At 43.2% G+C, this 24,989-nt stretch overlaps 2 protein-coding genes and 1 long non-coding RNA gene across 8 annotated transcripts in view; 2 read left to right on the plus strand and 1 right to left on the minus strand.

Annotated features, from left to right (window-relative positions):
• Nucleotides 1-17,107, plus strand: part of mtmr14 (myotubularin related protein 14) — a 96,747-nt gene extending 79,640 nt beyond the window's left edge. For 4 of the 6 annotated variants that reach the window (XM_008105550.3, XM_008105549.3, XM_062973739.1 and 1 more), the window contains 2 exons: nt 4,084-4,227; nt 16,598-17,107. In XM_008105550.3, the coding sequence (XP_008103757.2) occupies nt 4,084-4,227; nt 16,598-16,775 (322 nt within the window). In that variant the 3' untranslated portion in view covers nt 16,776-17,107. The remainder of the gene's footprint in view (nt 1-4,083; nt 4,228-16,597) is intronic. The other 2 variants (XM_062973737.1, XM_008105551.3) reach the window with 1 other exon arrangement.
• Nucleotides 1,454-23,999, minus strand: LOC134297083 (uncharacterized). Its single transcript, XR_010003812.1, has 2 exons — nt 23,745-23,999; nt 1,454-6,300 (listed from the first exon to the last, which is right to left on the minus strand). It is a non-coding gene; the product is annotated as an uncharacterized LOC134297083 (long non-coding RNA).
• The window catches only part of cpne9 (copine family member 9), a 103,593-nt gene continuing 102,585 nt past the window's right edge, over nt 23,982-24,989 (plus strand). Inside the window, exon 1 of the mRNA XM_003217913.4 lies at nt 23,982-24,393. Within this exon, the coding sequence (XP_003217961.3) occupies nt 24,317-24,393 (77 nt within the window). The 5' untranslated portion in view covers nt 23,982-24,316. The remainder of the gene's footprint in view (nt 24,394-24,989) is intronic.

Raw genomic sequence — 24,989 nt, forward strand, 5'->3', positions numbered from 1 at the left:
TCATGCGATCTCTTGGAGATGGGAGAAAAGTCTAAACACTAAATTCATTTCTGTTTCATATACATCTTATAAACATAGAATCCTAAAGTTGGAAGAGACCCCAAGGGCCATCCAGTCCAACCCCCTGCCATGCAGGAACACCGAATCAAATAACTCCTGACAGATGGCCATCCAAACTCCGCCACAGTCCAGGGCAACATATGTCACTGCTGAACAGCTCTTATCACCAGAAAGTATTTTCCAATGTTTTTACACAGTATTTTTAATAATAATAATAATAATAATAATAATAATAATAATAATAATAATAATAAATCACCAGAAAGCAAAGGTGTCACTGTCTCAGTCACCCATGTGGATAATTTTGGATATTCACCTTTTAGAATTTTTCATCTTTATTATTCCAGAACAATTCCTACTGCCTCCTAGCTCAGCTTTCATGCCCACAGAGGCTCTCTGTATTGTGTTCAGGTGTTTCTTTTCAAAAGAAAATTGGGCAAAAGCCCACCTTACTCCTCCCACCCCCCAAAATTTTAAGCATATTGGGGGGGGGGGACTAAGAAAGAGCAAAATCTGTCTTTCTTGGGTGGGAGGATGAAAGCCAGTGAGTTTTGAACATTACCCAGCAAAGTGGCATAACTTTTTTGGAATATATTGTGCTACTTTTTATATATTCAGGCCATTGCTATTGTCTTCTGCAATAAGACATTGCTGTCTAGGATCTTGAGAGATGGTATTTCACTACATGCAAATGACTGAGTTATGAACCCTTCACAAGGATTGTAGGGTGAGGTGTTTCTGGAACATTTTCCAGCAGCAGGAGCTGAATAGCTTTTAACAATACTTAGTTTTAGGATCTACTAGAACCCACTTCGAAAAGGACAAAAAATGCTCTTTGACACTTTGTTTTGTCCTCTGTTTCCTGGCAACAAGGCTTAAGTTCCTGATTTCAATACATCTGGTAGGCTATTAGACCAAAATATCTCTCCTGCCTTTTCAGCTATTTGAGGGGTGGAGGTCCTTGGCATTTGAAGCGTAATCCAGTTTCCCTGATGAGATTATTGCCGTGCTGTGCTCATAGAAATCGTGTCATTTTTACCCTTGCAAGAATGGTTTGATTTGCATAACTGAGATTGGCAAGAGTAGGGCTTTTGTGGAATTCAGAAGCCTTTAAGGGAGAAAAGTGAGATGGCAAGGCAAGGAGGGAGGTATGCTTTAAAGGTTGAAGTCAGAGACCCTGGGAAGATTGACTGAGTGCACAAACCCTGCTTTCTTGGTAGCCTGTTCTCAAACTACCTTGTTCTAGCATCGTTCTCCCTCAACTCTTCTCTGCCTCAATGAGGACTAGAGCCTTTCTGTTTCTAAATGAAAGCAAAAGCTTCAGCTTCTTTTTACCAAGCAACAGTTAGTTCTCTAGGCAGCACAGATGAATGAAAAGGCAAAATGCTATCAGTTAAACCCTTGGTTATTACTGGATCTCCTTGGCTGAGCCTTTATTCATTTTGTATACATCTTTGTGTTATTGGGAACATGCAGACCACACTCACTCACTCACTCTCTTTGACCTCTCTCGCATACTTCTGCTTTGCTGACCAAGAAACCAGTAAAAATTTCCATTGGGTCTCCTTCCTGTCCTCCATTCTGGGCAGCTGGTATTCTACGGAGTTCTGTTCTCAATTCGACAAATTTACGGACAACTGGACTGTATGAATTTTGTCTGTCCAAGAAGGTCCAGGCCTTAGACTGTCTGAAGAGCATGGATCTATGCATTAAGAAGGATAAAGTCTCTGAGCGTTGAGTTCATGCATCACTTTTCCCCTTATGGTACACATCTGTTCTTTTTGCCATTAGGATTGTTTGTAGAAAATCTTTGGTCCCTGGGAATCATGGGGACTGTATTTCGCATTCACTTCTTTGGGCATAGTTCCTCCTTTTGCAAAGTTTTTCCTGAACCCTACTGTGGTGCTCTGTCTCATGTACCCCACCTGTTGCCTTTATCTCTGTAACACCATTGGTGAGTCATATTCAAGAATAGTCGCCTTCTCTTTGGCCAGCCATTTATCAGGTCCTTTCTTGCATTGACATGGAGATTTTGGTCAGACCTGTCATGTTACTCATCAGACATCCTCTGCAAAAGAATGGTGGATGTGACTGCGATGCAGGAAGGATCTATGCTGGTTGCTTCAGGGAATCACTAATGTCTGACCTCAGCAAATATATCTGTTGCCCATCTCACTCACTCTGTTTTATTTGTGCATCTGATTCACTCATATTTACTCCTTGTTTCTACATCCTTATCATCCTATCTTGTTGGCTTTCTTGTGACAAGAGAATTGATGCAGTTGCTACAAAGACCTTCAGAGTGGAGCTAAGTGGGCTTCTGGGTATTTCTTTTCTTCCCTCCAACTTTGCATCAATATGTTATACTTAAAGAAGCAGTTTATAGGCAGCTGGATTCCAGTAGGACAGCTGTGGATTGCAATGGCGAAGAATTTATCACATTAGTGCTTGTATTTCTTTCTACAATTCAAATTCACTATTCTTCACCACCACCCCAAAGTTGTCTGCAGAAAGGAGAAAAGGAAGAGCAGTCAATTCATCTTTGGCATCTGGTATGCAGAAAGTTGGGGTGGTAGTTTTCTATTCATTGATATATATGCTGTCAACAACTAGTAATCGGTGTACTATCTAACAGGTCTTACTGCCAGTGAACAAGTACAGGGAAGAAGTATTGTTTACTAGGTCTACCAGTGGGTTTTGTCAAGGCATCAGATTTGCCATTGTCACTTGACTGGAGGTGTGTAATTGGTCATTGTGCTAAGCAAGATGTTAGATGTGATGTGTATTTCAGCTGTTCTTACATTGTGTTCTGTGCTAATGACTGAAGCAGAGAGCTCTGCACACTGCATTACAAACTACTGTGGAAAGCCTTTGTTGAAATAGACAAGGAAGGGATGTGTTTTGAGATATAAAGCCTTTGGAGGAACCGGTGGCCTACTTGCTCTGTTGACTGGTTGGTCCTCTTTTCTTGCTTTTTCCTGTTCTCAAAGTTGGCAACCATTTACCTCAGATGGCTTTGGGGAGTGGAGAGGGAGGAGATGGTGCTTGCCAAGAGTTGAAGGTAGTTTTCAAACAAAAAATCCAGATTTTTCTCTGCACATCCAAATGACCTTTTAGGTAAGGAAGGCTGTTGCTGTTGCAAAATGTCAGCATCTGTTGGGGTGCCAGTTGAAAGCAGTAGCCTGAAGGGTCTTTTCTTTTTTCTAAAAAATGCATTTCTCATAAGCTTGCTGCTGCAGAACGGATGCTGCTTTGCTCCTTGCAGCTTTATTACTTCCAAATCACCAAGCTTGTACCACTGCTTAATGTTCAGCAATATGTGTCACCCTTGAGCCACCAGCTATGTATTCGCAGACAAAAAGAGAGAAATGAATGAGGAAGATGAGAATAAGATTAATTCTCCTTGAGATGGCATTTTCTCTTTGTTCTGCTCTTCCGGGGTCACTTTTTGCATTAAATGGCTAATTTCACAAGTTTCCTTCCTGCGTAAAGCCCTGTATCTCATGAGGGTACCACCTCCATCTTCTGGGTGGACAACATTAGGGCCATTTTTTCAGGACACTGCTCTTATCTCACTGGGAAGGGCAGGAAAAAGAAGATCCTGAACATCCTCCCAGAAACACCAGCTACACCAGCCTCTTGTTTGTTTCCATGCTGCTCTGCACATTTGTGTTGGATCAGCTTACTAGCTTGCATGACGTGGCGTCAGGGCTCCTGTTTGGGAATGGCATCAGTTTTCCTGGGTTCTTATGACAGGATTGCTCTTAGCTCTCACAGCTTCTGCATGACGGACTTTTGATTTGGCCCAGTTTAGCCTGGCTTGCGGATTCGGGTCCCTTCTCTTTACATCAAGCTCATCATCTTTTCACCATAGAAGGAATTGACGTGGGCTCTACAACCTGCCACAGCTTTTACATCCTTGCAATTCTGCGGGGCCAGGGGCCAATGGGGGCTGTAGCAGAAGGGCCAGAAGTTGCTGAATGAAGCCACTGACTTGCACCATCTCCTCTCTCCTTGCCCCAGATCGGCTGAGCACTCTCTTCCTGGATCTTCCATCTCTACCGACTTCGGCAGCTGGCAGATGGTAACAGGGAGTGGCAGTATACAGGAGCAGACAGATTCCTCCCTTCCTTACAGCTTTCCGGATGAGCGCCCTAACAGTTCTTTGTAAGTGTGGGCAGAACTTTGTGGGGACAGAGTCATGCTTGCTCATCTGAGGCTTCTGATTCAGTTCTTAACATTTAAAAAAGAAACAAGACTCGCCTGTCTGGAAGAGCCTCTGCCCAAGACCCTCAAGGGCCATTATTGGTTGAGCTTGATTTGATCATATGAAGCTAGCTGCTGGTCTATTGGTCTAACTCAGTGTGACATTCTTTTATGGGGCTCTTCCCTAGGCAAGGCATGCTTTCTTGCTACTGCAGAACTGATGGGAGAGCATGGAAATGACTTTGCCCCAAGGATGCAGCTATATCTATGGCAAAGCTGGATGTCTAGTGACTTTACATTTGATTAACCAAAAATAGTTCATGAGCATATGTTGTATCTTGATGTGCTTGTACCTTTCTTATTGATAAATTCACTAGTCTCTAGCTTCCCTGCCCTATCTTGGTCTTCTCGGTGCAATTGTCAGACACATCCTTCTATTTAATTTGTGCCAAGCTTGAGATAACCAGTGCTTCTTTAGCCACAAAGTATGTTTTTCTTTAGTCCTCTCTTCCAAAACCTTCAGGATCCCTTTTTCTTCGAAGGCCAGGATACAGCCAAGTTCTGTTCATTGATTCATCCATCTATTCTCGCTATTCATGCATCTAAATCGCATGCATTCATGTCAAGGGCTGATCTTTGAAAAGATCAAAGTGGCAAATGGCCTTAATTTCCTCTGCTTATTTTAAATGGTGGCTCAAAATGGTGAATGAAGGAGATGTACTACCTGTGCGCTGCTATGAGTCAAGTCTTATTCCAAGGAACCTTGGAAATTCTAGATGTTGATGAAATACTAGTACTGCCGTGCCTGTCCAGTAGTTAGGCTGGTGGGAATTAGAAGTTAACACCAATACACCTGCAGTTCTCCAGTCCTGTTCCATTTCCTTGACATGTTTGGCCAGACAAATGGTAATGCCTTGTTGGGAATTGATAGCGGTACTCCAAGTACATTAGAACTTGAACTTTCTGGTTGCTTCATTGCAAGCTAGGCTTATATTGGTGTGAAACCTCAATATAGTTGCCTTAACAGGACAGCTCATATTTTCATAGCTATGAGACAACTGTGAGTGTTTTCCCAAGGAGACAGTAATTGGCTAAACCTAGGACATACTGAGGTATCATAATTGGACAGGAGTAGGATGTAAGCAGCTCTCATGTTGTTGGCTGATCACATCATGTTGAAGTTTAGCCTGATAGCAGCTAAACTTGTTATACTTTGCAGAGATTGGGGGGGAATCTGTTATAATGGCCCATTATCTGGAGGCTTGTGGAATCTTTAGATTTTCAAGAGATTTCATGGGGAATTTCAAAGTGGGATGTTTGTCACCCTGTAGAATATGGAGATGAAAGAGGTAGTTCCAAATTGTCCCTTTGTACTGTGGAGAGTCCAGTTAGCAAACTTTTTGGGTTTTTTTGGCAAATGAAGATGAAGTGAGTAGGCAGGCAGCTGGAACACAACTAGAAGAAGACTTGCTGTGAATCCCATTTAGTAATTGTCTGACATCATTGCTGAACTTAGTTGATGGCTGTGAGATAGGCATCACCTAGTTGGTGGCTGTGAGGTAGACAAATAGCTTTTTTTCTTGAGTTTTGGCAAGTTCAGGGCCTTCTGTAGTTAGCTAACCTGGTGATTATTAATGCAAAGGGTAGACAGATGTGGCTCCCCATGTATTCTTGAGAACTGCAGCCAGCTGAAGGATCGTAGCAACTGCACATCCAGCAACATCTAGAAGGCCACAGTTCCCATTATTGCTCTGAGGAAAGATCTGGAACTGTTGTGACATATTTTCAAAGTACTTTGAGAATAAAGTTACTTGCTTTCATTATAACACAGTTGTACCGGCTGACTAGGGTCAGTCTGTGAAAGTGTCCAGACATCCATCTGGTCCTATGGTGTTGAATGCGTTCCAGGAGAAATTAAGCCAGTTCATACTGTGATCACAGAATTCAGAATTTCCCACTAACTGAGGCTGGAATGGTTTTAGTATTCTTCAAAATCCTTTCTTCTTGGGTCTGGCAGAGGTTGAGAATGGTAGTCTAGTAAAAGAAACATGCAAGATGTTAGTGGTACTTAAACATGATAAACTGAAACCTTTCCTTTGACTGGCAGTTTGGATGTTCAGTATAGTGATTCCCCCCCCCCCCCATATATGAACTAGATAAGTTCTTCAAGTGTACAAATATATCATTCAACAACATAAAGTTAGTAAAGGAATAGGTTTTCCTCTGACATTAAGTCTAGTCCAACTCTGGGGGTTGGTACTTATCTCCATTTCTAGGCTGAAGAGTTGGCATTATCTGTAGACACCTCCAAGGTCATGTGGCCGGCATGATTGCATTGAGCGCGATACTTTCCCACCAGAGCGGAACCTATTGATCTACTCACATTTGCATGTTTTCGAACTGCTAGGTTGGCAGAAACTGGGGCTAACAGCGGGAGCTCACTCCGCTCCCCGGATTCGAACGGCCGACCTTTCAGTCAGCAAGTTCAGCAGCTCAGTGGTTTAACCCGCTGCGCCATGGGGAGCTCCTTAACATAAAGTTATCCATGCCATAACATTTCAGATTTCTATGTATGGAAAGTTGGACAATGAAGAAAGCTGACAGGATAAAAATTAGCCCATTTGAAAGGTGCTGCTGGAGGACACATCTCCTATGGACTGCTAATAAAATAATTGAATGGGCTCTAGAATGAATCAAGCCTGAACTATCCCTGGAAGCCAAGATGTCTAAACTGAGACAGTCCTATTTTGAACATATGATGAGAAGACATGACTCATTGAAAATACAGTAATGCTCAGTGAGGTGGAAGGCAGAAGAAAAAGAGAAAGACACATTATAGTTGGATAGACTCAATAATGAAATTTACAGCCATGAGTTTGCAAGACCTAAGCAATTGATGATTGGGGCTCTTAGAGGTCTCGTCATTCCTAGGGTCACCGTAAGTTGAAGTGTTGCTGAGTTAGTGTAAGTGTGTGGAGGGGAGCTTGGAAGTAACAAGTGATAAACATCATGGTTACGATGCAGCTAATTTTTTTAAAAGTAACATGGATGTAACAAAGGCATATTTAAAGTAACATTTATTTTTAGGGCATTTTCAGAGGCATTTTTCCAGAAAGGAGCTGCGAAGAAATTCTACCATTCTCATACTGATCTTAACAGTTTCTGTCTCACACACAAATAGAAAAGCAAGAAATAGTCCACCAATTAATGTAGCTAGTTACCAAAACACATAATTGTAAGGGTTATCTTTCAAACACTAACAAATAACAGAAATAAATTGCTCTTAAGAAGTAATTCATGGTTACATTTTCTAGTGTGAAGTTGCAGTGTGTTGGATGCTTCTAATTGGAGGTTTCTGAAGAAAGGTGTTCAGGCAAAGGGCAAGGATTGTCACGGGAGGCTAGTACATGGGTGAGTTATCGTTTCCAAATCACGACCTCCCTAAACTGCTGCAAGCTGGATAGCAAGTGTCCTAGAAGCAAGCAAAATGCAACAGTCCTTTTACAGCAAAAACATGTTCTTCAGCCCCGTCTATCAGCAGAACCCAACTTCCAGCATCTGATCTTATCTACACATACTGTTTAGTAAATTCACAGATTCAGGTTTTCATCCACAATATCTGGAGGCTTTAATCTTGCAATATATACAAATAGACAATCGGGATACGCAGATCTTTTTTTCTGTCTTGTACTTGCAAACAATCAGTCATCAAACAGTCACATACAACATAGGCAGATACTCTCACCGAGTCACACAGGAGAGAGAAACATCTTCAAGCTCATTAATAAGTGATCCCATGGAAGGAACCCTCAAAATCCGGAGGAGCAAACTGATTTTAAAAAATCAGTATTTGGAGGGCTTTGCATACTTTGAGACTAGTTTAGAGTTATGGAAGTTGCAGACCAACACATTCAAAGGGTGATGACTTGGAGAAAGTTCCCTTACTGCGTGTATAACCAAGGCAGGATCTATACTGCCCTGTATCTTGGGATCTTATCCCAGATTATCTGCTTATCCCAGATTATCTGGCAGTGTGGACTGATAGAATCCAGTTCAAATCAGATAATCTGGGATCAGATCCTGGGATATAGGGCAGTGTAGATCCAGCCCAAGAGAGAAAAAGTTTGTGTCAAGGGAAATAATTTCCTCCTCCTCCTCCTCCACCTCCTCCTCTTCTTCTCTTTCTTCTTTCTTTCTTTTTTTTCCTTTTTGCTTGAAAGAATTTGCACCAAGGGCTAATGCTTTACAAGCTCAGTCCATACTCAGGGAATGATGTGTCCTAAGATAACTGAAGTAGGAAATTGTACATTTCCAGATGCTTTGGTGCGTGGATTTTGAACAGCAATCAGGAAAGTAAACAGCAATACAGTACCTAAATGCTTCATTTCTGCCTGCCAGATCTGTCCTAAAACTGGCTGTACTAACTTTTGTTTCTCTTCCCATAAAAGGTAAAGGTTTTCCCCTGACATTAAGTCTAGTCGTTCAGACTCTGGGGGTTGGTGCTCATCTCCATTTCTAAGCCAAAGAGCCGGCATTGTCCGTAGACACCTCCAAGGAGATGTGGCTGGCATGACTGCATGGAGCTCCATTACCTTTCTGCCGAAGCAGTACCTATTGATCTACTCACATTGTTTTTGAACTGCTAGGTTGGCAGAAGCTGGGGCTAACAGTGGGAGCTCACCCCGCTCCCCAGGTTCAAACCGCTGACCTTTCAGTCAGCAAGTTCAGCAGCTCAGCGGTTTAGCCTGCTTGAACCATTAGGGGGCTCTCTTCCCATATTCCCAACTAAAAGCAAATTGCCCAGCAGTGGGAGGAAATAAATATGCAGGGAAGAAATAGTACAAATGCAGGGCAATTTAAGCACCTCTCTTCCCTTCTCTCGCTCTCCTGGTTCAGGAGCAAAATTCAACTAAGGACATGGAGCCTCTATACTGGGAGAGAGGTGAGTCCCAGGGGTATCAAAGGAGCATATGGTTGTACTTTAAATTTTATTTTGCAAAGGAGGTGGCCTTCCAAGGACTCCTTAAGAGGTCAGCGTGGCCACCTAAACCTTGAAGTCCCCACCGCTGCTCTGGATCAGACTACATTCTGGGGTTCCACATGTCTGATTCCTTCCCCACCATAGCTAAAGGCAACATACTGCGCTCTCCCTCCCTACCTCCCTACCTCCTTCTTTCCCACTTTACACCACCACCCCCGTCCTCTCCCCCCCCCCCCCCAATCTCTTCTGTAGCTTCTCAGCTGCCAGTGTTCTCATTCTCCTACAGCTGGGCAAATGGCCACAGCCTGGGTCTTGCAACAAGGGAAGCAGCTGCTGTGTTCTGAACAGCAAGGATTTTTAAAGGAGCCAGTGAGTTCAAGGAGCAGAATGTCAGTCTTTTTGAAATGGCAGAATATGACGCCTATACTTTTTAATTCAAGACCTGAGAAAGTGAGGAGCTCTATTTTTCCCCAGCAGACTGTAAATGGGAAAGATGTATGTAGGCCAGTCTTTAATGTGGCTAGAGGTGTTTAATGCATTGAAGACCCTGTCCCTGAAAACAGAGGAGGAATGATGGCCTGGGATAATTTGCCAGTTTTTCCAAGAGCATCAGGTCCAGGAAGCCTGATTCACGGCTTCAGGTAGGTTGTAGCAGTTCTTTGATGTTTTCTTCTCCTTAGAAATTAGGCATCGTACCAGCATATGTACGTGCAAGAAGGGGGGAGAACCTCTAAAAGGGACAGTGGGAGGAGACTGTTATGCCAGCAGTGAGTGTGGCCAAAGCAAAAAGGTGGGAGCAAAATCCTAGCTTATTATAACTTCAAGCTCTTACTGCAAGTAACTAAGACTTAGAAGAGGTATTTCTGCTTTTTATAATGGAGAAATTAGGGAACTACCATAACGGTATTTGAGGGAAGAAGGTGGGATTATTTGGGAAGGTCCAGGAAGGCTGCTTTTAGTCAGAGGTTGAGGCTTCCTACCAGTGATGTATTGCCATTCTGCTTATAAGTGACCATACAGTGGGCCCTTGAGCTTTTATTCCAGCACTCTTTATAGATACCAACATCAGGGGGTGGCTAAGTCTCATTATATACAATGTCCCTTATATAACTTGGCATAATCATAGAGTTGGAAGAGACCAAAAGAGCCATTCAGTTCAACTGTCTGTGGCAGGGGTCCTCAAACTTTTTTAAGCAAAGGGGCAGTCCACAATCCTTTAGACTGTTGAGGGGCTGAATTATCATTTGAAAAAAATGAACAAATTCCTATGCACACTGCACATCTCTTATTTGTAGCGCAAAACCCCCCCAACAATAATGAAAGAACAATACAATATTTAAAAATAAAAACAATTTTAACCAACATAAACCTACCAGGATTTCAATGGGAAGAGTGAGCCTGATTCTGGCTAATGAGATAATCAAGTTAATTAGGATTGTTGTTGTTGTGTGCCTTCAAGTCATTTCAGACTTTGGGTGAGCCTAAGTCTAAAACTCAGGGTGGGGGCCAGGTAAATGACCTTGGAGGGCTGCATCCAGCCCACGGGCTGGCAGAACATTGGATAAACAAAAATGTTGGATAATAAGGAGGGATTAAGGAAAAGCCTGTTAAGCGTCAGATTACATTATGATTTTACAAATTAAGCACCAAAATATCATGTTTTACAACAAATTGACAGAAAAAGCAATTCAATATAGGTAAAATTATGTAGTAATTACTGTGTTTACGAATTTAGCACCAAAACATCGCAATATATTAAAAACATTGACTACAAAACCATTGGCTACTAACAAATTGACTACAAATAAAGATAGAATTGCATAAAAAGAACTTACAGTAACACATTGTCAGAAACTAAATGTGTAAAAGGTCCAGTCCTTGCTGCCTAGAGAAACAGTTGTGGATCTGAATGGGAGGCAGACTGCGTTGGATAATCCAGAATGTTGGATAAGTGAATGTTGGATAAGTGAAACTACTGTATTATGTACAGATGAAAACTACCAAAATGTACCAAATCACTGCAGTACAAAGCTTGAAATTTTATTTTCATTTTATAGCAAAGAATGCAGTCACGACACATTTTTTTCGATTCCTATAAAATTTGTTCAGATGGATTTAGTACTTTTTGGGAACAAGCTCCACATTTGTCTTTTACAGTAAAATGGTTACTAAGATGCCATGAATGGTTGCAACTCCTTTAAGAAGCCCTCTGAGCTGTCAACCAACATAGCATTTTGAGTGCTGAATTCTGTGCAACGAGAAGAGACATACCTGTGTCTTGGCAAAATCAAAAACAGTGTCATTTGACTTCTTTGAAGATCAGCAGATAAGACTACAGCATATAGTTTTGTGAGGCAGGACTGTCAGTCAGATGTATGCAATGGTCTTATTAGGAAGGGTGTGGGTATGTATTATATAGCCAGGTACAAGGTAGCGAAGGTGGGATGTTTACAGATGCCATTCAAGGTGTGAAAGAAAGAGACAGCAAGAGTGAATGCAAATGATATGAGGTTTAAAGTTTTCTTTTCAGTCCTCGACTCCACTGCAGATGAATTTCATTGGTTATCATGAGTTCCAGTGTTATGACTGAGACATATTTGGGGCAATGGTTTAAAAAAAATCTCCAGAAGCTATGCTTGTTGTGATCTGTAACTGCCATCAATGAGCCAGCTCTTTTTTCTATGAAAGAAGAATAAAGATGGCAGAGAAGCAGGAGTCTACCAATATTTTGGACAAACTCAACACCCCACCACAAGGAAACCCATAATCCCAAGTTCGAACAAGTACAACGCCTTTGGTTTTCTTCCAAGCACTAAACAAGAAGCCGTGTTATATCCCCCCCCCCCCCCCCACACACACACACTCCCTATTAGAAACACACCATCCAGTTTGGAAAGCTGCAGTGTCAGTAAATGGGTAGTTCTACAGAGGAAACAGCATGTGGCTGCAGCCGAGGCTTACACCAAAGTCTTGTGTAATCTGCTGATAGCACTGTTTGCATCTTGGGAGTTTCTAAAGAAGAGCCGCTGGCTCATCTGTAGTGACACAAATAAGCTGGGATCACTCCTTCATCACCAGGAGATTGTGAGTGTGTGTGTGTGTGTGTGTGTGGCTGGAATTGGATGGGATATAGTGAAAAGGAGAGAGCGACCCCTTCCCATTTTAGCTTGTGCATGCACTCATGCCTGAATGCATTTACCTTATCTTCAGCGAAGTGGGAGAGTCCTGCCTCAACATGCAAATTAAGGTTTGATTCTTCCGATGACAGCCTCTGAAATTTTATCTACCAGAGAGAAGGCATGCAGTGGAGGGAATATAAGGCAAAGCTTTGTGTGCATATTGTAAACCATTGCCCCACGTAAACCCTAGGCAAGCACTCAAAGTTACAGGGCAAGTCAGAATAAAACCATGAAATTGCTTGGAAAGCTTTTTCAAGAATTCTCAGGAATGCAGAAGTGGTGCCCTGGAACCAAAAAATGGCTGGAGTGATTTCATTCATTACGGACTCTCACCCTGGTCTTCTCTGTTCATCCTACTCTCAGTCAGTATGTTTTCCCACTGAACACCCTCGGTCCTCATTAAGCTGATACTGGGCTTTTCCTCTCCATTTGTGGGATTTAAGAGATGCCCAATCCCAGATATACTAAAACATTTGGAGGGAGCTCTGACTTCTGCTCATGGAGCATTTAGAAATAGTCTCTCAGCATGAGCTAGGACATGTCTTACCCAGATAGTAAACTTACTGTCTTACACACCTTACACACATCTTGTGCTATCTTTTCGTTTTATCGCCTTCATCCTCTTTCTTCCTCTCAACCAATTGTCTCTGACTCTTCTGTGCCAGACAATCAATATTCTGTGCTGTTGAATTCTTATCAAGATGCTTTGGATAGAAGGATTTCTCTTTTTTCAAGCCTTCTGGTCTACAGATGCCTGTTGTGCAGGGTATAGTTTCAGATCCAACTTTACCAGCACAGGAAGACTTGAATCAGTATTAGTGGGCAAGTCAAGTTTTACGTAATCCTGAATTCAGTTTCCCTGCATGGTGTCAGATGGAGTCATGGGGCTGCTGGACTGAAGACTGGAAGCTGGATACAGTAGACAAAGCCATGAGCATCCCAACTCTCTGTATAATTACTCAAAATTAAATCCCGCTGGTTTCAGTGGAACTTAATCCCAAGCAAGCAAGATAGGACTGCAGTCCTAGTTTCATTTTTCAGTCTTCGGACCTTTATTTTCTGTGTTCTTTGGAACGGCCATGGAGGTTCTCTTTGTACATCTGAATGCCTTTTTGTCTAAAGACTTTTTGATGTTTTGATAGATATGGCCGCTCCCTCCTCAATATGACATCCCTTCAAATATATACATATGGGTATCATGTTGCCTTTCAACTTGCTCTTCTCCAAGCTCCCTCATAGGGCTTGGCTTCCAGACCTTTGACCATTTTGTTCATCCTCTTCTCGACAGGTTCCAGCTTGTCAATATCCTTCTCAAATTGTGGTGTCCAGCACTGGACACATGATTCTTTTGAGGTTGGACCAAAGCTGAATAGAGTGATTCTTCCCTTGATCAAAACAGTATTCTCCTAAAATCACCTTAGCAAGGGAGATTTAAACAGCAAGCTTGGGGCTTCTTTCTCCATCTTCTTTGTCCACTGGAATGTCATAGCAATATGGCTGTCATTTCTGGCTTTGTGAAGTTTCCCATTCACGTATGCAGCCCCCACTCCTTTATTATTATTTTTTTATGTCAAAAATTCAGTCTTGTGACAAGGAGTTCCATCTGACCATAGTGTGGCAGAGAGGAAGATGATGGATCGTCCCTTTCTTCCCTGTCAGTCTCTCCTGGCTGTCTTCGGTCACAAGGCGGGCAGGCTACTTCAACAGCCAGGTTGGCTGGCTGTCTTTTTTGTTTGGACGTTTGTTTTTGTTTTTCATCCCAAGCCTTTCTGCCATATCCCCTTGCTGCTGTTTCCGGACTCGAAGCTGATGGCAGTGGGTGGCTTTCTCCCACTTCTATTCAAATTAACAGTGCCAGTTTCCAGCCTGTGAAACACTGGGGAGATGAAAGAGAATTCTTAATGGGCAGGTTTGTGCCATGCCCTTGGGATGACCTTTTTGAAGGAATGTCTTATTCTCTTTGAGAGAAATGGCAAAAAGGGAGGGAGAGGGAGAAAGAGAGAGATGCGTGCATGCACGACAAAGATTGTTTTTCTTAAGACGCTCAGAACAGATGCCTTTGAACTGTAATCTCCCTTCGTGCTGCTCTCATCTGGAAAGTCTTGTTTGCTTCTCTTCCCTCCCCCTTTTAAATACATAGATCAGATGGAAAGGAGACGGGTCACAGGGGATACCATGGCCTACTCTACATGAAGCATCTCCCTTGTACCTCCTTGTCTTCACATAATGGAGATATGGGGAGGGGAGTAGCTCCATGCCAGGAGGCACAGTCGGAAACCCTTGATGTTCATGTTTTCCTTCTAACCCCCCTTCCCTGGAAATTGTGCTCTCAGCCTGGGTCCCTTGGAAGGATGGGAGGTGGAGGCTGAAGGAGGAGAAAGCGGACAAGGAGGCGGGAACCAGAGGACTGTTACTAATAGGGCACTCCTGGCCAGAAGGCTTTATCCCAAAAGCACTTTGATGAGAGCTCAGACAGCAGAACACAGCAGCCTTCACCGCACCGAGCTAGAATGGGCTTTAGAGTGAAGGGGAAAGCTCAGCAGCTTCTGTTAAACTGGGATAGAAGGACAATTACTTTTCCCACTTTTTGGCACAGTCCTGATCTTTGCTTTGAGGTTCCTTCTTGGCACAGGAACCAAGCAAGGATGGGGTGCAATCTTAAGCGCTATTGGTGCTGTAAAGAGGAGGAAATGGTGCCAGGATGGAGCCTCTTGTCCTTCTTGGACCATGGTGCTTAACCAGGGCTGTTCAGCTGTTTGCACCACAAGAGGTGAATTCAAATGGAGATGGCTGTCTGATCTTCTTGAATGCCTTTTATGGCAGTGATTCTGTTGCGATACCATTGCCACACTTTCCTCTTGAAAGCACTAACTATATAGCTGAAACATTCTAATTCTCTCCTACCCTTGCTGTGACTCCTTTTGCCTTCTGCCCATACTTCTAATCTGAGCCATAAAAGCTCAACAGTACTTGAGGCGGGAAGGGGGCAATGCGATGGCATGGAGCTGAAGGCAGTCCCAGAAGCAGCTGCAGTGAGTGATCTGATGGCTGTAGGAATGTTTCAGTCGGCCAATTTCAATGCCCAGTTTATGAGTGTATAATACTGTGTCACTTAGACCTCATCACACTACACTTTAAAGAATGTGCATCCAGTATAAATCCTCCTGCAGAATTCTGAGATTTGTAGTTTGGGGAGGCCCAGGACCTCTGGCTGAAAATATTCAAGGCCTCTTCCCTAAACCTACAAGCCCCAGAATTCTGCAGAACGATTTAAAGTGGATGCACCCTCTACTATACCTAATCTAGTGTGATGAGGTTCCTGACAGGTGTAGAATACGATAAAAGGTGGGGAGAGAGACTGTGCCTGAGACACTGAGCATGTATTTTTCCTCATCTCGCTGTGCCCCAAGAAGAATGGGGAGCCAGCTGATAATGACGTATTGATTGCCCTTGGTGCACAATAAGTAAATATACTATATTTAACTTGTCACTTACAAGATGGTAGGTAAAAAGTTAAGCTGTAGGCTACAAGGTCCTCAGCATCAAATATCACCCCTCCTGAGTACCCTTAGATAAATATTTCCTACCCACATGGGTGGGGAACTTTTGCTTTCCTAGGTACTTTGAACTCTCACATTCCTACACTTTTGGAGAGTTCTGGGAGTTGAACATGTGCTGAATCAAAATATTCCTGTCAACAATATATTAGCAGAAAGGGTTGGGGTTTTTTTTTTAAGTCCATGCTATGAATTTTATATGAAGCTCTTTGAACACCTTACAAGCTTGCCAGTGATTATTATGGTGATTAAATAAATTATTATTATTATTTGATACACAACAAGATTAGTACACAACAAACAACATCACTATGCTGGCTATTGTATTGGATCACATGCGGACACTTCCCAAGTATCTAGGACTGTGTGATGCATCAGTGAATAAAGCGTGCAGATATGAATACTAGGGTGGCCTTTTGCAGCTGACAGATGGTAATTTTGTTAGTGCCAATTGTGTTTAAGTGCAGGCCAAGGTCTTTTGACACTGCACTCAGTGTGCCGATCCATCATTGGGACGACCTTTGCTGGCTTGTGCCAGAGTTTTTGCATTATTATTATTATTATTATTATTATTATTATTATTATTATTATTATTATTATTTCTGCCCTTACAGGTTGGTGACGCTGACGGAAAGGGAATCCCGGCTGGAAGAAGTGCGTTCGACATTCTTGGCTGCCTATCACAGTACAGTGGGCCTGAAGACTGTGTCGCCTAGCCCATCAGGAGCCATTGGTGGCCTTCTGGAGCAGTTTGCCCGAGGCGTTGGACTCAGAGGAAGCAGTGTCCTTTGACACTCCTCCTGCGGTCATCACCACCACCACCACCACTACCACCTCAGATAGGTTGCTTTCTAGTCCGAAAAATGAAGGAACCTAAAAGCCATGAGAGCCCAAGTGCTAGCTTCTGTTCTCGGCCAGGACCTCTGGCCCACCTCTTCTCTTAGGCTGCTGGCTGCACTGCCTGACTGACAACAACTCCGGGTCCATTTGACTGTGGCCGTAGCCTCAGCGGCCTTGGGCTGAGCTGGTTTCCACTGAAAACTGGGAAGGGGGCTCACCCCCATTCACGTAGAGCTTAGCGAGCTCTGTGAAATCACCACAGTAAAATGTGTCAAAATACCCAATCCTCTTGTTTCTGTCTTCATGCCTTTATGCACTGTCTTTCATTTTGACTTGGTGAACTCTGTGGAAAGGCTTTGGCTGGGAATGCCGTACATAGTGTCCTGGTTCTTAAAGTGGGAACCCTTAAGGGGGAGTGTGTACTTGCCAAGGGAAGTTTGAGTTCTCATTCTGACTCCTTTGCAGATCTGAAGCAAAAACTCTCTTGGCTTTAATCAGGCTGTGCGCTCAAAATTAAAGTTCTGGCCCCAGGCAATCCAAATCCTGTACCAAAAATATCTGAATTTTGTGACCTCTATAAATACATGCGAATTGATCAAGCTTGTGCACTTATGTATAGGTCGGCACCTTTTGTCACTTTGTTGGATTTATATTGGGTTTTGGTAGGGAAGGACAGGGGTGAAATAGCCCCCACCCAGTTAGGGCAAAACTTTCCTCTGGTTTCTGAAATCTCACTGGACAGCATATCTGTACTTTCTATTTTTTAAAAGGCTTTCAGGAACCAAATTCTCTGCTCCATGCCCATGTTCTTTTGGTTGTGGAAGTCTGACTGTAGGAATGGCTTGCTACCAAGACTCAAACTAGACAAAATATAAGATATTATCTCTTTTTGTGATGCTTTGTTGACTCTTCTACATTTCCCCCCAATAAATTTGGATAGTGCAATATACAGGCGTAATCTGCAAGATAAGGGATGTTTATCTTCCAGGAAAGGTAATAAAGAGGGTGTTGATACCAGTGGATCTTAACCTGCATGACCCATGAATCTTGTTTTGCCCATTTCTTATGAAACAGCTTTCGTGTGTATCAGATGTACTGCTCTATTTTAGTTTCCAGCTTAGGGTTTCATTTTATTTGAGTTTTATTATTGTCAGTAGCATTCTATGGTATTATTTCCCCAAAACCTAGGATTAGCTGGGTCAGCAAAAGCAGCAGTTGCCAGTATGCCTTTGTGTGACAGGACAGAGAAAGAAAAAATTGAGCATTTACTGTTGGAGACCACTTCATTGTAGTCTTTATAACCAGTGCGGACTTGAATTCTTTCCATCTTGCAGACAAAAATGGGGATGATTTAAGTAATCTGATTTGTGAAAGCAAAAACAAATAGAGTGGCACAGGAGATGGGAATAGTTAAGACTAGCTTGCCATAAAAATCCATGTGGAATGAAAAACTGACTGGATAATGGAAGTATTATTTTGTCTTGTCCGTGTACTAGTGGCATTCTGCCTTGAAAGCCTGTAATAGGATTTGTTTTGAGTTTCATGTGTATTCCCCCTTCCCTCTAGTCAGCACAAGGTGGCCTACATAGCTCTTGTCACTTTTATCATCCCAACAACCCTGTGAGGAAGATGGAGCAGAGAGAGGTTCAGTTGAGTTTCATTGCTCAGTGACAATTTCAGTCTGGATTTCCTCATATTCAAGAACCCCAACCTTTCCCCTTACCAGTTTATTTATAAACCTGTTTAAAAGTGGAGTACTGTCTTCCTCCTCTCCACTTTTTAAAATTCTTGGATACAAACAGGAGATCCTTTTGAGCTCCTTGCAAAGGTTTACACTCTTGTGCAGCTTGTTTAACAGTGTAATCCGTGAAGAAAGGAAGTTGAATCTGTTCTCCCCTTTGTTCCCTGAACATAGCAGTCAGTGAGGCAAAGCAATGGGACCTTCCTTTTCTCAATTTGATGTCTTGGGGAAAAGTTCCCCAAAGCAGTTCCCAACTACCAGTTTTACCCAGGCTTGGATTAACCGTGAAACAAAATAATGGAGCAATTGATTCAAATGGCAGGAAAAAAAGATTCCATCCAAACATCAGGAAGAATGCCCTGACAGTAAGAGCTATTCAGCAGTGGAATATGCTGCCTGAAAGTGTGACAGAGTCTCCGCCTCTGTAGGGTTTTTTTTTATACAGAGCCTGGGTGGCCATCTGTCGGGGGTGCTTTAATTGTATTTTCCTGCATAGTAGTATGGGATTGGACCAAATGGCCCTTGGGGTCTCTTCTGATTCTATGACAAGCCCAGAAAGGGCGGGGGGAGAAATTTCCCGTTACCAGATTTGCCATGAACTATATCGTCCAGGACTGCAAACAGTGCAGCCAAACCAGATTCCCCAATAGGGGCTCCCACAATAAAAAACAAAAACAAAAAACTTTTCAGTTAGGAAAACAAGAGAAATCTTTAAAAATAGAAATAACGGAAGTATACAAAAAATAAACATTGCTTGCCAGCATACAGTTAGTTTTGTTTATTTTAAAATATATAATTTTATTTTGTGTTTTATTGTTTCCATTTTGAATTCAAGATTTAGATATGCATGTGTGTGTGTGTTTGTGTGTGTATACAGGCAGTCCCCAAGTTATGAACAAGATAGGTTCTATATGTTTGTTCTTATCTTAAGTTGAATTTGTATGTAAGTTACAACAGGTACTTTTTAAGGTGTAACTCCAGCCATATACATAAGCTTTGGTTAGCACAGAGAAGGGTGAACACCTCTGTGGTGTTTGTTTTGCTGTCTGAGCCCCTCTTCAGAAGATTTCACCTCACTTTCTGTCCCTGTGAGAATTGGATTTTGAAAAATTAGGCTTGTTGTGGAAACAAGGATTGGTAAGAAAGCTTCAGCTGAAACATTTTCCCCATTATAAGTCTTTCAGGAGTGGATTCCCCTTCTGGGGGGATTCCTCTCCCTGTTGTCTCTTCCCTGTTCTAAACTATGAGTCGTTTGTAAATTGAATATTTGTAACTCAGGGACAGCTTGTGTCTTTGTGTGTGTGTGTGTATGTATGTATACACGCACGCACACACACACACACACACACACGTACATCTAATTTAAAACAGTAAACTCAACCAGGGCTGCATTAGGGTGTTAACAGGCCCTAAGCATTTGTGTTCCTATGTACAAGCCCATAGCCAAGGGGGCAGTTTAGGGGTTCAAACCACCCCTGATATTTTTCAGGTAAAAAAAATAAACCTGCTTTTGCCCTGACATTGTCTAGTCATGCCCGACTCTGAGGATTGGTGCTCATCTCCATTTCTAAGTCGAAGAGCCAGCATTGTTCATAGACACCTCCAAGGTCATGACTGCATGGAGCTCTGTTACCTTCCCATCAGAGTAGTACTATTCTGTACTATCTACTCGCATTTGCATGTTTTTGAACTGCTAGGTTGGCAGAAGCTGGGCATAACAGTGGGAGCTCACCCTGCTCCATGGATTCAAACCAGCAACCTTTCATTCAGCAAGTTCAGCAGCTCTGTGGTTTAACTCCCTGTACCATCAGGGACTCCCTGCCACCGGGCTGGCTTACTCATTAATGTTTACTGGTTAACCAAATCCCCATGCCAAATCTATGAGAAGCAAAAATTAGAGTCCCTCCAGAACTATCTCAAGCACTATCTCAACCAAACTTTGATTATTCACACTATTATTACCTACCTTTCTACTAATTTACATTGCAATAGCAGCAATAGCTGACATAATGGAAGCAACCATAGTGGAATCTGCCAAAATGTAGCCAGCAGGCAAAGCCTAAGGTATGGGACGGGACGGGACAAAATGGGGATTTGACCTGGATTGCAGGTGGAAACAGGAAACTGTGGAAACTGAGGTGTCTACCACTGGCTCATCTCATCGAAGCCCTACCAAAGAAGCAATGGAACAGGAGTAAGAAGCTTGTTAGATCTTGGACTTTATATGAACAAGGCTTTTTCTGATGACCAAGCAAAAGCTCAATTAGTGCAAAATCCACAGACTCCATTGCCAGGATATGTATTTCTTTTGGATAAAAACGACACCTAAGATTTCAACCCAAATGTTTCAGCGGATTTCCCTGGTTAGCTTACTCATTTCATGTACAAGGTGCACTCTGTAAGTACAGTGTGGTGTTTGGAAGAGAAGTTGGGGGTAAAGGTGGTCATCAGATTAGTTGCTAAACCATTTGTGTGGTGGAAGAATGCAATAAAAGTCTTCAATAGACACAAAAAAACTAGAGTACCATCAGAACAACTTATGGTTGGCTGAAAAATTCTTGCTAATTCACAATGGTAAACGTCTTGATGTAACCTGTCATCTGATAAAGCAGTGGTTCTCAATCTGTGGGCTCTGGCCCAGCAGTGGACCACAAGAACAAAATTCTGGTCCATGAACCTCCTTCCTCTTTATTTTATTTTATTGATTTTATGCCTGCTACTTTCTGCAGAGCTTGGATAGACCACATCAGCGCTAGATTACTAAATAAAGATTTCTGTGGGCGAGCAGATGGTGACTGCTGGATGGCATATGTTCTATATCAGAAACTAGAGCTGATGTGGTCTATCCAATGCAATTTTCTGAATGAGCACCAAATAACCAAACCAAATCTAACGTTGACCAAAAACTGATTTGTAACCCTTTTGGTACTAATGTTGGAGAGTGGGCCATGGTCAAGTAGGCCCTGATAAAAATAAAAATAAAAATGGGAACCACTGTGATTAAGGAAAAAAGAAGGAAGCAGAAAAAAGGAAAGAAACTTCTCCCAATTGTGGACACTATTGTCTTTTGTGGCCAACAAGAACCAGCTTTAAGAGGGAGGAATGATTCAGGACCTATTACCTGTGAAGAACCTTTGCATAATAGTGGTCATTTCAGTGCCTTTTTGATCAGGAGACACTGACCTGAAAAATCATCTCAGGGTGGAAAAAAATTCAACCTTTCCCAAAAAAAATTCTGGCTACGGGCCTACCTATACATACATACATATACAGTAGAGTCTCACTTATCCAACATTCTGGATTATCCAACGCATTTTTGTAGTCAATGTTTTCAATACATCGTGATATTTTGGTGCTAAATTCGTAAATACAGTAATTACTACATAGCATTACTGCGTATTGAACTACTTTTTCTGTCAAATTTGTTGTATAACATGATGTTTTAGTGCTTAATTTGTAAAATCATAACCTAATTTGATGTTTAATAGGCTTTTCCTTAATCCCTCCTTATTATCCAACATATTCACTTATCCAACGTTCTGCCGGCCCGTTTATGTTGGAAAAGTGAGACTCTACTGTACATTCACGCACACTTGACTCTCAGCAGGAACTCAAGCAACTGGGACTTTCAAGCAACCGGTGCCAAAATCGAAGAAATAATATTGTATTTGCAAAGCTGTTTTTAGATCAAGTTAATTTGGCCTCTATCCCAATATGAATAGGAAGTCAATGCAGAGTTTATAGTATAGCATAGAGCAGGCTGGTTCAAGATTGGGAAAGGAGTACGGCAGGGCTGTATCCTCTCACCCTCCCTATTCAACTTGTATGCAGAATACATCATGTGACGTGCAGGGCTTTAAGGAATCCAAGGCTGGAGTTAAAATTGCTAGAAGAAACATTAACAAACTCAGATATGCAGATGATACCACTCTGATGGCTGAAAGCGAGGAAGAGCTGAGGAGCCTTATTACCAAAGTGAAAGAAGAAAGTGCAAAAGATGGGTTGCAGTTAAACATCAAGAAAACTTTGCTTATCCATTATTGCAACCTCATTGTTTTTAACCTGATGTTTTAATTCTGCGTTGTGTTTTTTAACTTATTGTGTATATTTTTTTTATTGGTTTTGTTTTTGTCCTGATGTTTTATATTTTATCATTGTTTGTATTTTGATTTTGCTGTAAGCCGCCCCGAGTCCTCTTTGGGGGAGATGGAGGCGGGATACAAATAAACTTATTATTATTATTATTATTATTATTAAGAAAACCAAGATTATGGCAACGAGACTGATTGATAACTGGCAAATAGAGGGAGAAAACGTGGAGGCAGTGACAGACGTTATATTTCTAGACGCGAAGATCACTGCAAACGCAGACTGCAGCCAGGAAATTAGAAGATGTTTAGTTCTTTGGAGGAGAGCAATGGCCAACCTCAATAAAATAGTGAAGAGCAGAGACATCACACTGGCAACGAAGGTCCACATAGTTAAAGCAATGGTATTCCCCATAGTGACCTATGAATGTGAGAGCTGGACCATTAGGAAGGCTGAGAGAAGGAAGATAGACACTTTTGAACTGTGGTGTTGGAGGAAAATCCTGAGAGTGCCTTGGACCGCAAGAAGATCCAACCAGTCCATACTCCAGGAAATAATGCCCGGCTGCTCACAGGAGAGAAGGATATTAGAGGTAAAGATGAAGTACTTTGGCCACATAATGAGAAGATAGGAAAGCTTGGAGAAGAGAATGATGCTGGGGGGAAAGGAAGGAAAAAGGAAGAGAGGCCGACCAAGGGCAAGATGGATGGACGGTATCCTTGAAGTTACTGGGTTGACCTTGAACGAACTGGGGACGGCGATGGCCGACAGGGAGCTCTGGCGTGGACTGGTCCGTGAGGTCACGAAGAGTCGGAAGCGAATGAATGAATAAACAACAACATAAAGCAGGCTTGGCCAACTTTGGCCTTCTCTCCAAGTGTTTTGGACTCCAACTCCCACCATTCCTCACAGCCTCAGGCCCTTTCCTTTTCCCCCTCAGCCGCTTAAGCGGCTGAGGGGGAAAAGGAAGGGGCCTGAGGCTGTGAGGAATGGTGGGAGTTGGAGTCCAAAACACCTAGAGGGCCAAAGTTGGCCCATGCCTACTAATATCTGTAAATATTGTCAATGGAAGTACTGAGACGGGGCCTTACCGGGGTGGCTTCTTCCTGCGCCCTCCTTCCTTTGCCTCTGCCTCTCTCTCTCTCTCCTCTGGGCTATAAATAGGGCCAGCCCACGCCTTGGAAGAGATGCTTGCTTTGGCAAGAACTGAGAGACAGAAGGAAGCGCAAAGAAGAAGGAAGAAGAGCAAGAGAGAGGCCAGTCAGCACCTGGGACAGCGCTCTTCCTCCGACGGAAAAGAAAGCAAGACAAGGGCGGGGAAAAGTTTCAGCCCCCTCCCCTCGGGCCCGGGCCCTCCCCTCGAAGGCGCACGTGCTGCCCGGGAGAGCCGCGCGAGGCAGAAACCGTTGGAAGAGAGAGAGAGAGAGAGAGTCAGAGGCAGAGTCTCAAAGCGGCGCGCGCGCTCACTCGCTCGCTCGCTCGGCTGTTTTTGCACAGCTCTGCCTGCCTTGCCTTGCCTTGCCTGCCCCATGGAGCGCTTCTTCGCCTCCGCCGTCGCCTGAGGAAGGCCCTCGTTCGTTCCTTCCTTGTCTTTGCCGGCCTTGCTCGCTCCCTTGCCTGGCTCTCTCTCTCTCTCTCTCTTGCCTCTCTCCGGCCAAACGGCATGGCCTCGCCGGGGGAGCTGGAGCCCGCGCCGTCCAGGGTCCCCGCCACCAAAGTGGAGCTGACCGTCTCCTGCAGGTAGGTTGCCCTGAAGAGGGAAGGGGAAGGGGAAGGGGAAGGGAAGGGAGAGAAGGAAGGAAGGAAGGAAGGAAGGAAGGAAGGAAGGAAGGAAGGAAGGAAGGAAGGAAGGAAGGAAGGAAGGAAGAAGGAGAGAGACGGAATGAAAGAAAGAAAGAAAGGAAGAAGGAGAGAGAAGGAAAGGGAGAAAAGGAAGAAGGAGAGGGAGAGAAGGAAAGACGGAAGGAAGAAGGAGAGAGACGGAAGGAAGGAAGGGAACGAAGGAGAAAGAGGGATGGATGGGAAAGAGGAAGAAGAAGTAAGGAAGGAAGGGGAAGGAAAGGTGGAATGAAAGAGGGAAGGAAGGAAGGAAAAGAAGGAGAAAGAGGGATGGAGGGGAAAAAAGAAGAAGGAAGTAAGGAAGGAAGGGAAAAGGGAAAGGAGAGGTGGAAGGAAAGAGGGAAGGAGAAAGGGAAGGAAGGAAGGAGAGGGAGAGAAGGAAGGAAGAAGGAGAGGGAAAGGGAGAGAAGGAAGGAAGGAGAGGGAGAGAAGGAAGAAAAGGAAGGAAGGAGAAAGAGGGATGGAGGGGGGAAAGGAAGAAGAGGGAAGTATGGAAG

Source organism: Anolis carolinensis, chromosome 2, assembly GCF_035594765.1.
Source record: "Anolis carolinensis isolate JA03-04 chromosome 2, rAnoCar3.1.pri, whole genome shotgun sequence".
Taxonomy (NCBI): Eukaryota; Metazoa; Chordata; class Lepidosauria; order Squamata; family Dactyloidae; genus Anolis; species Anolis carolinensis.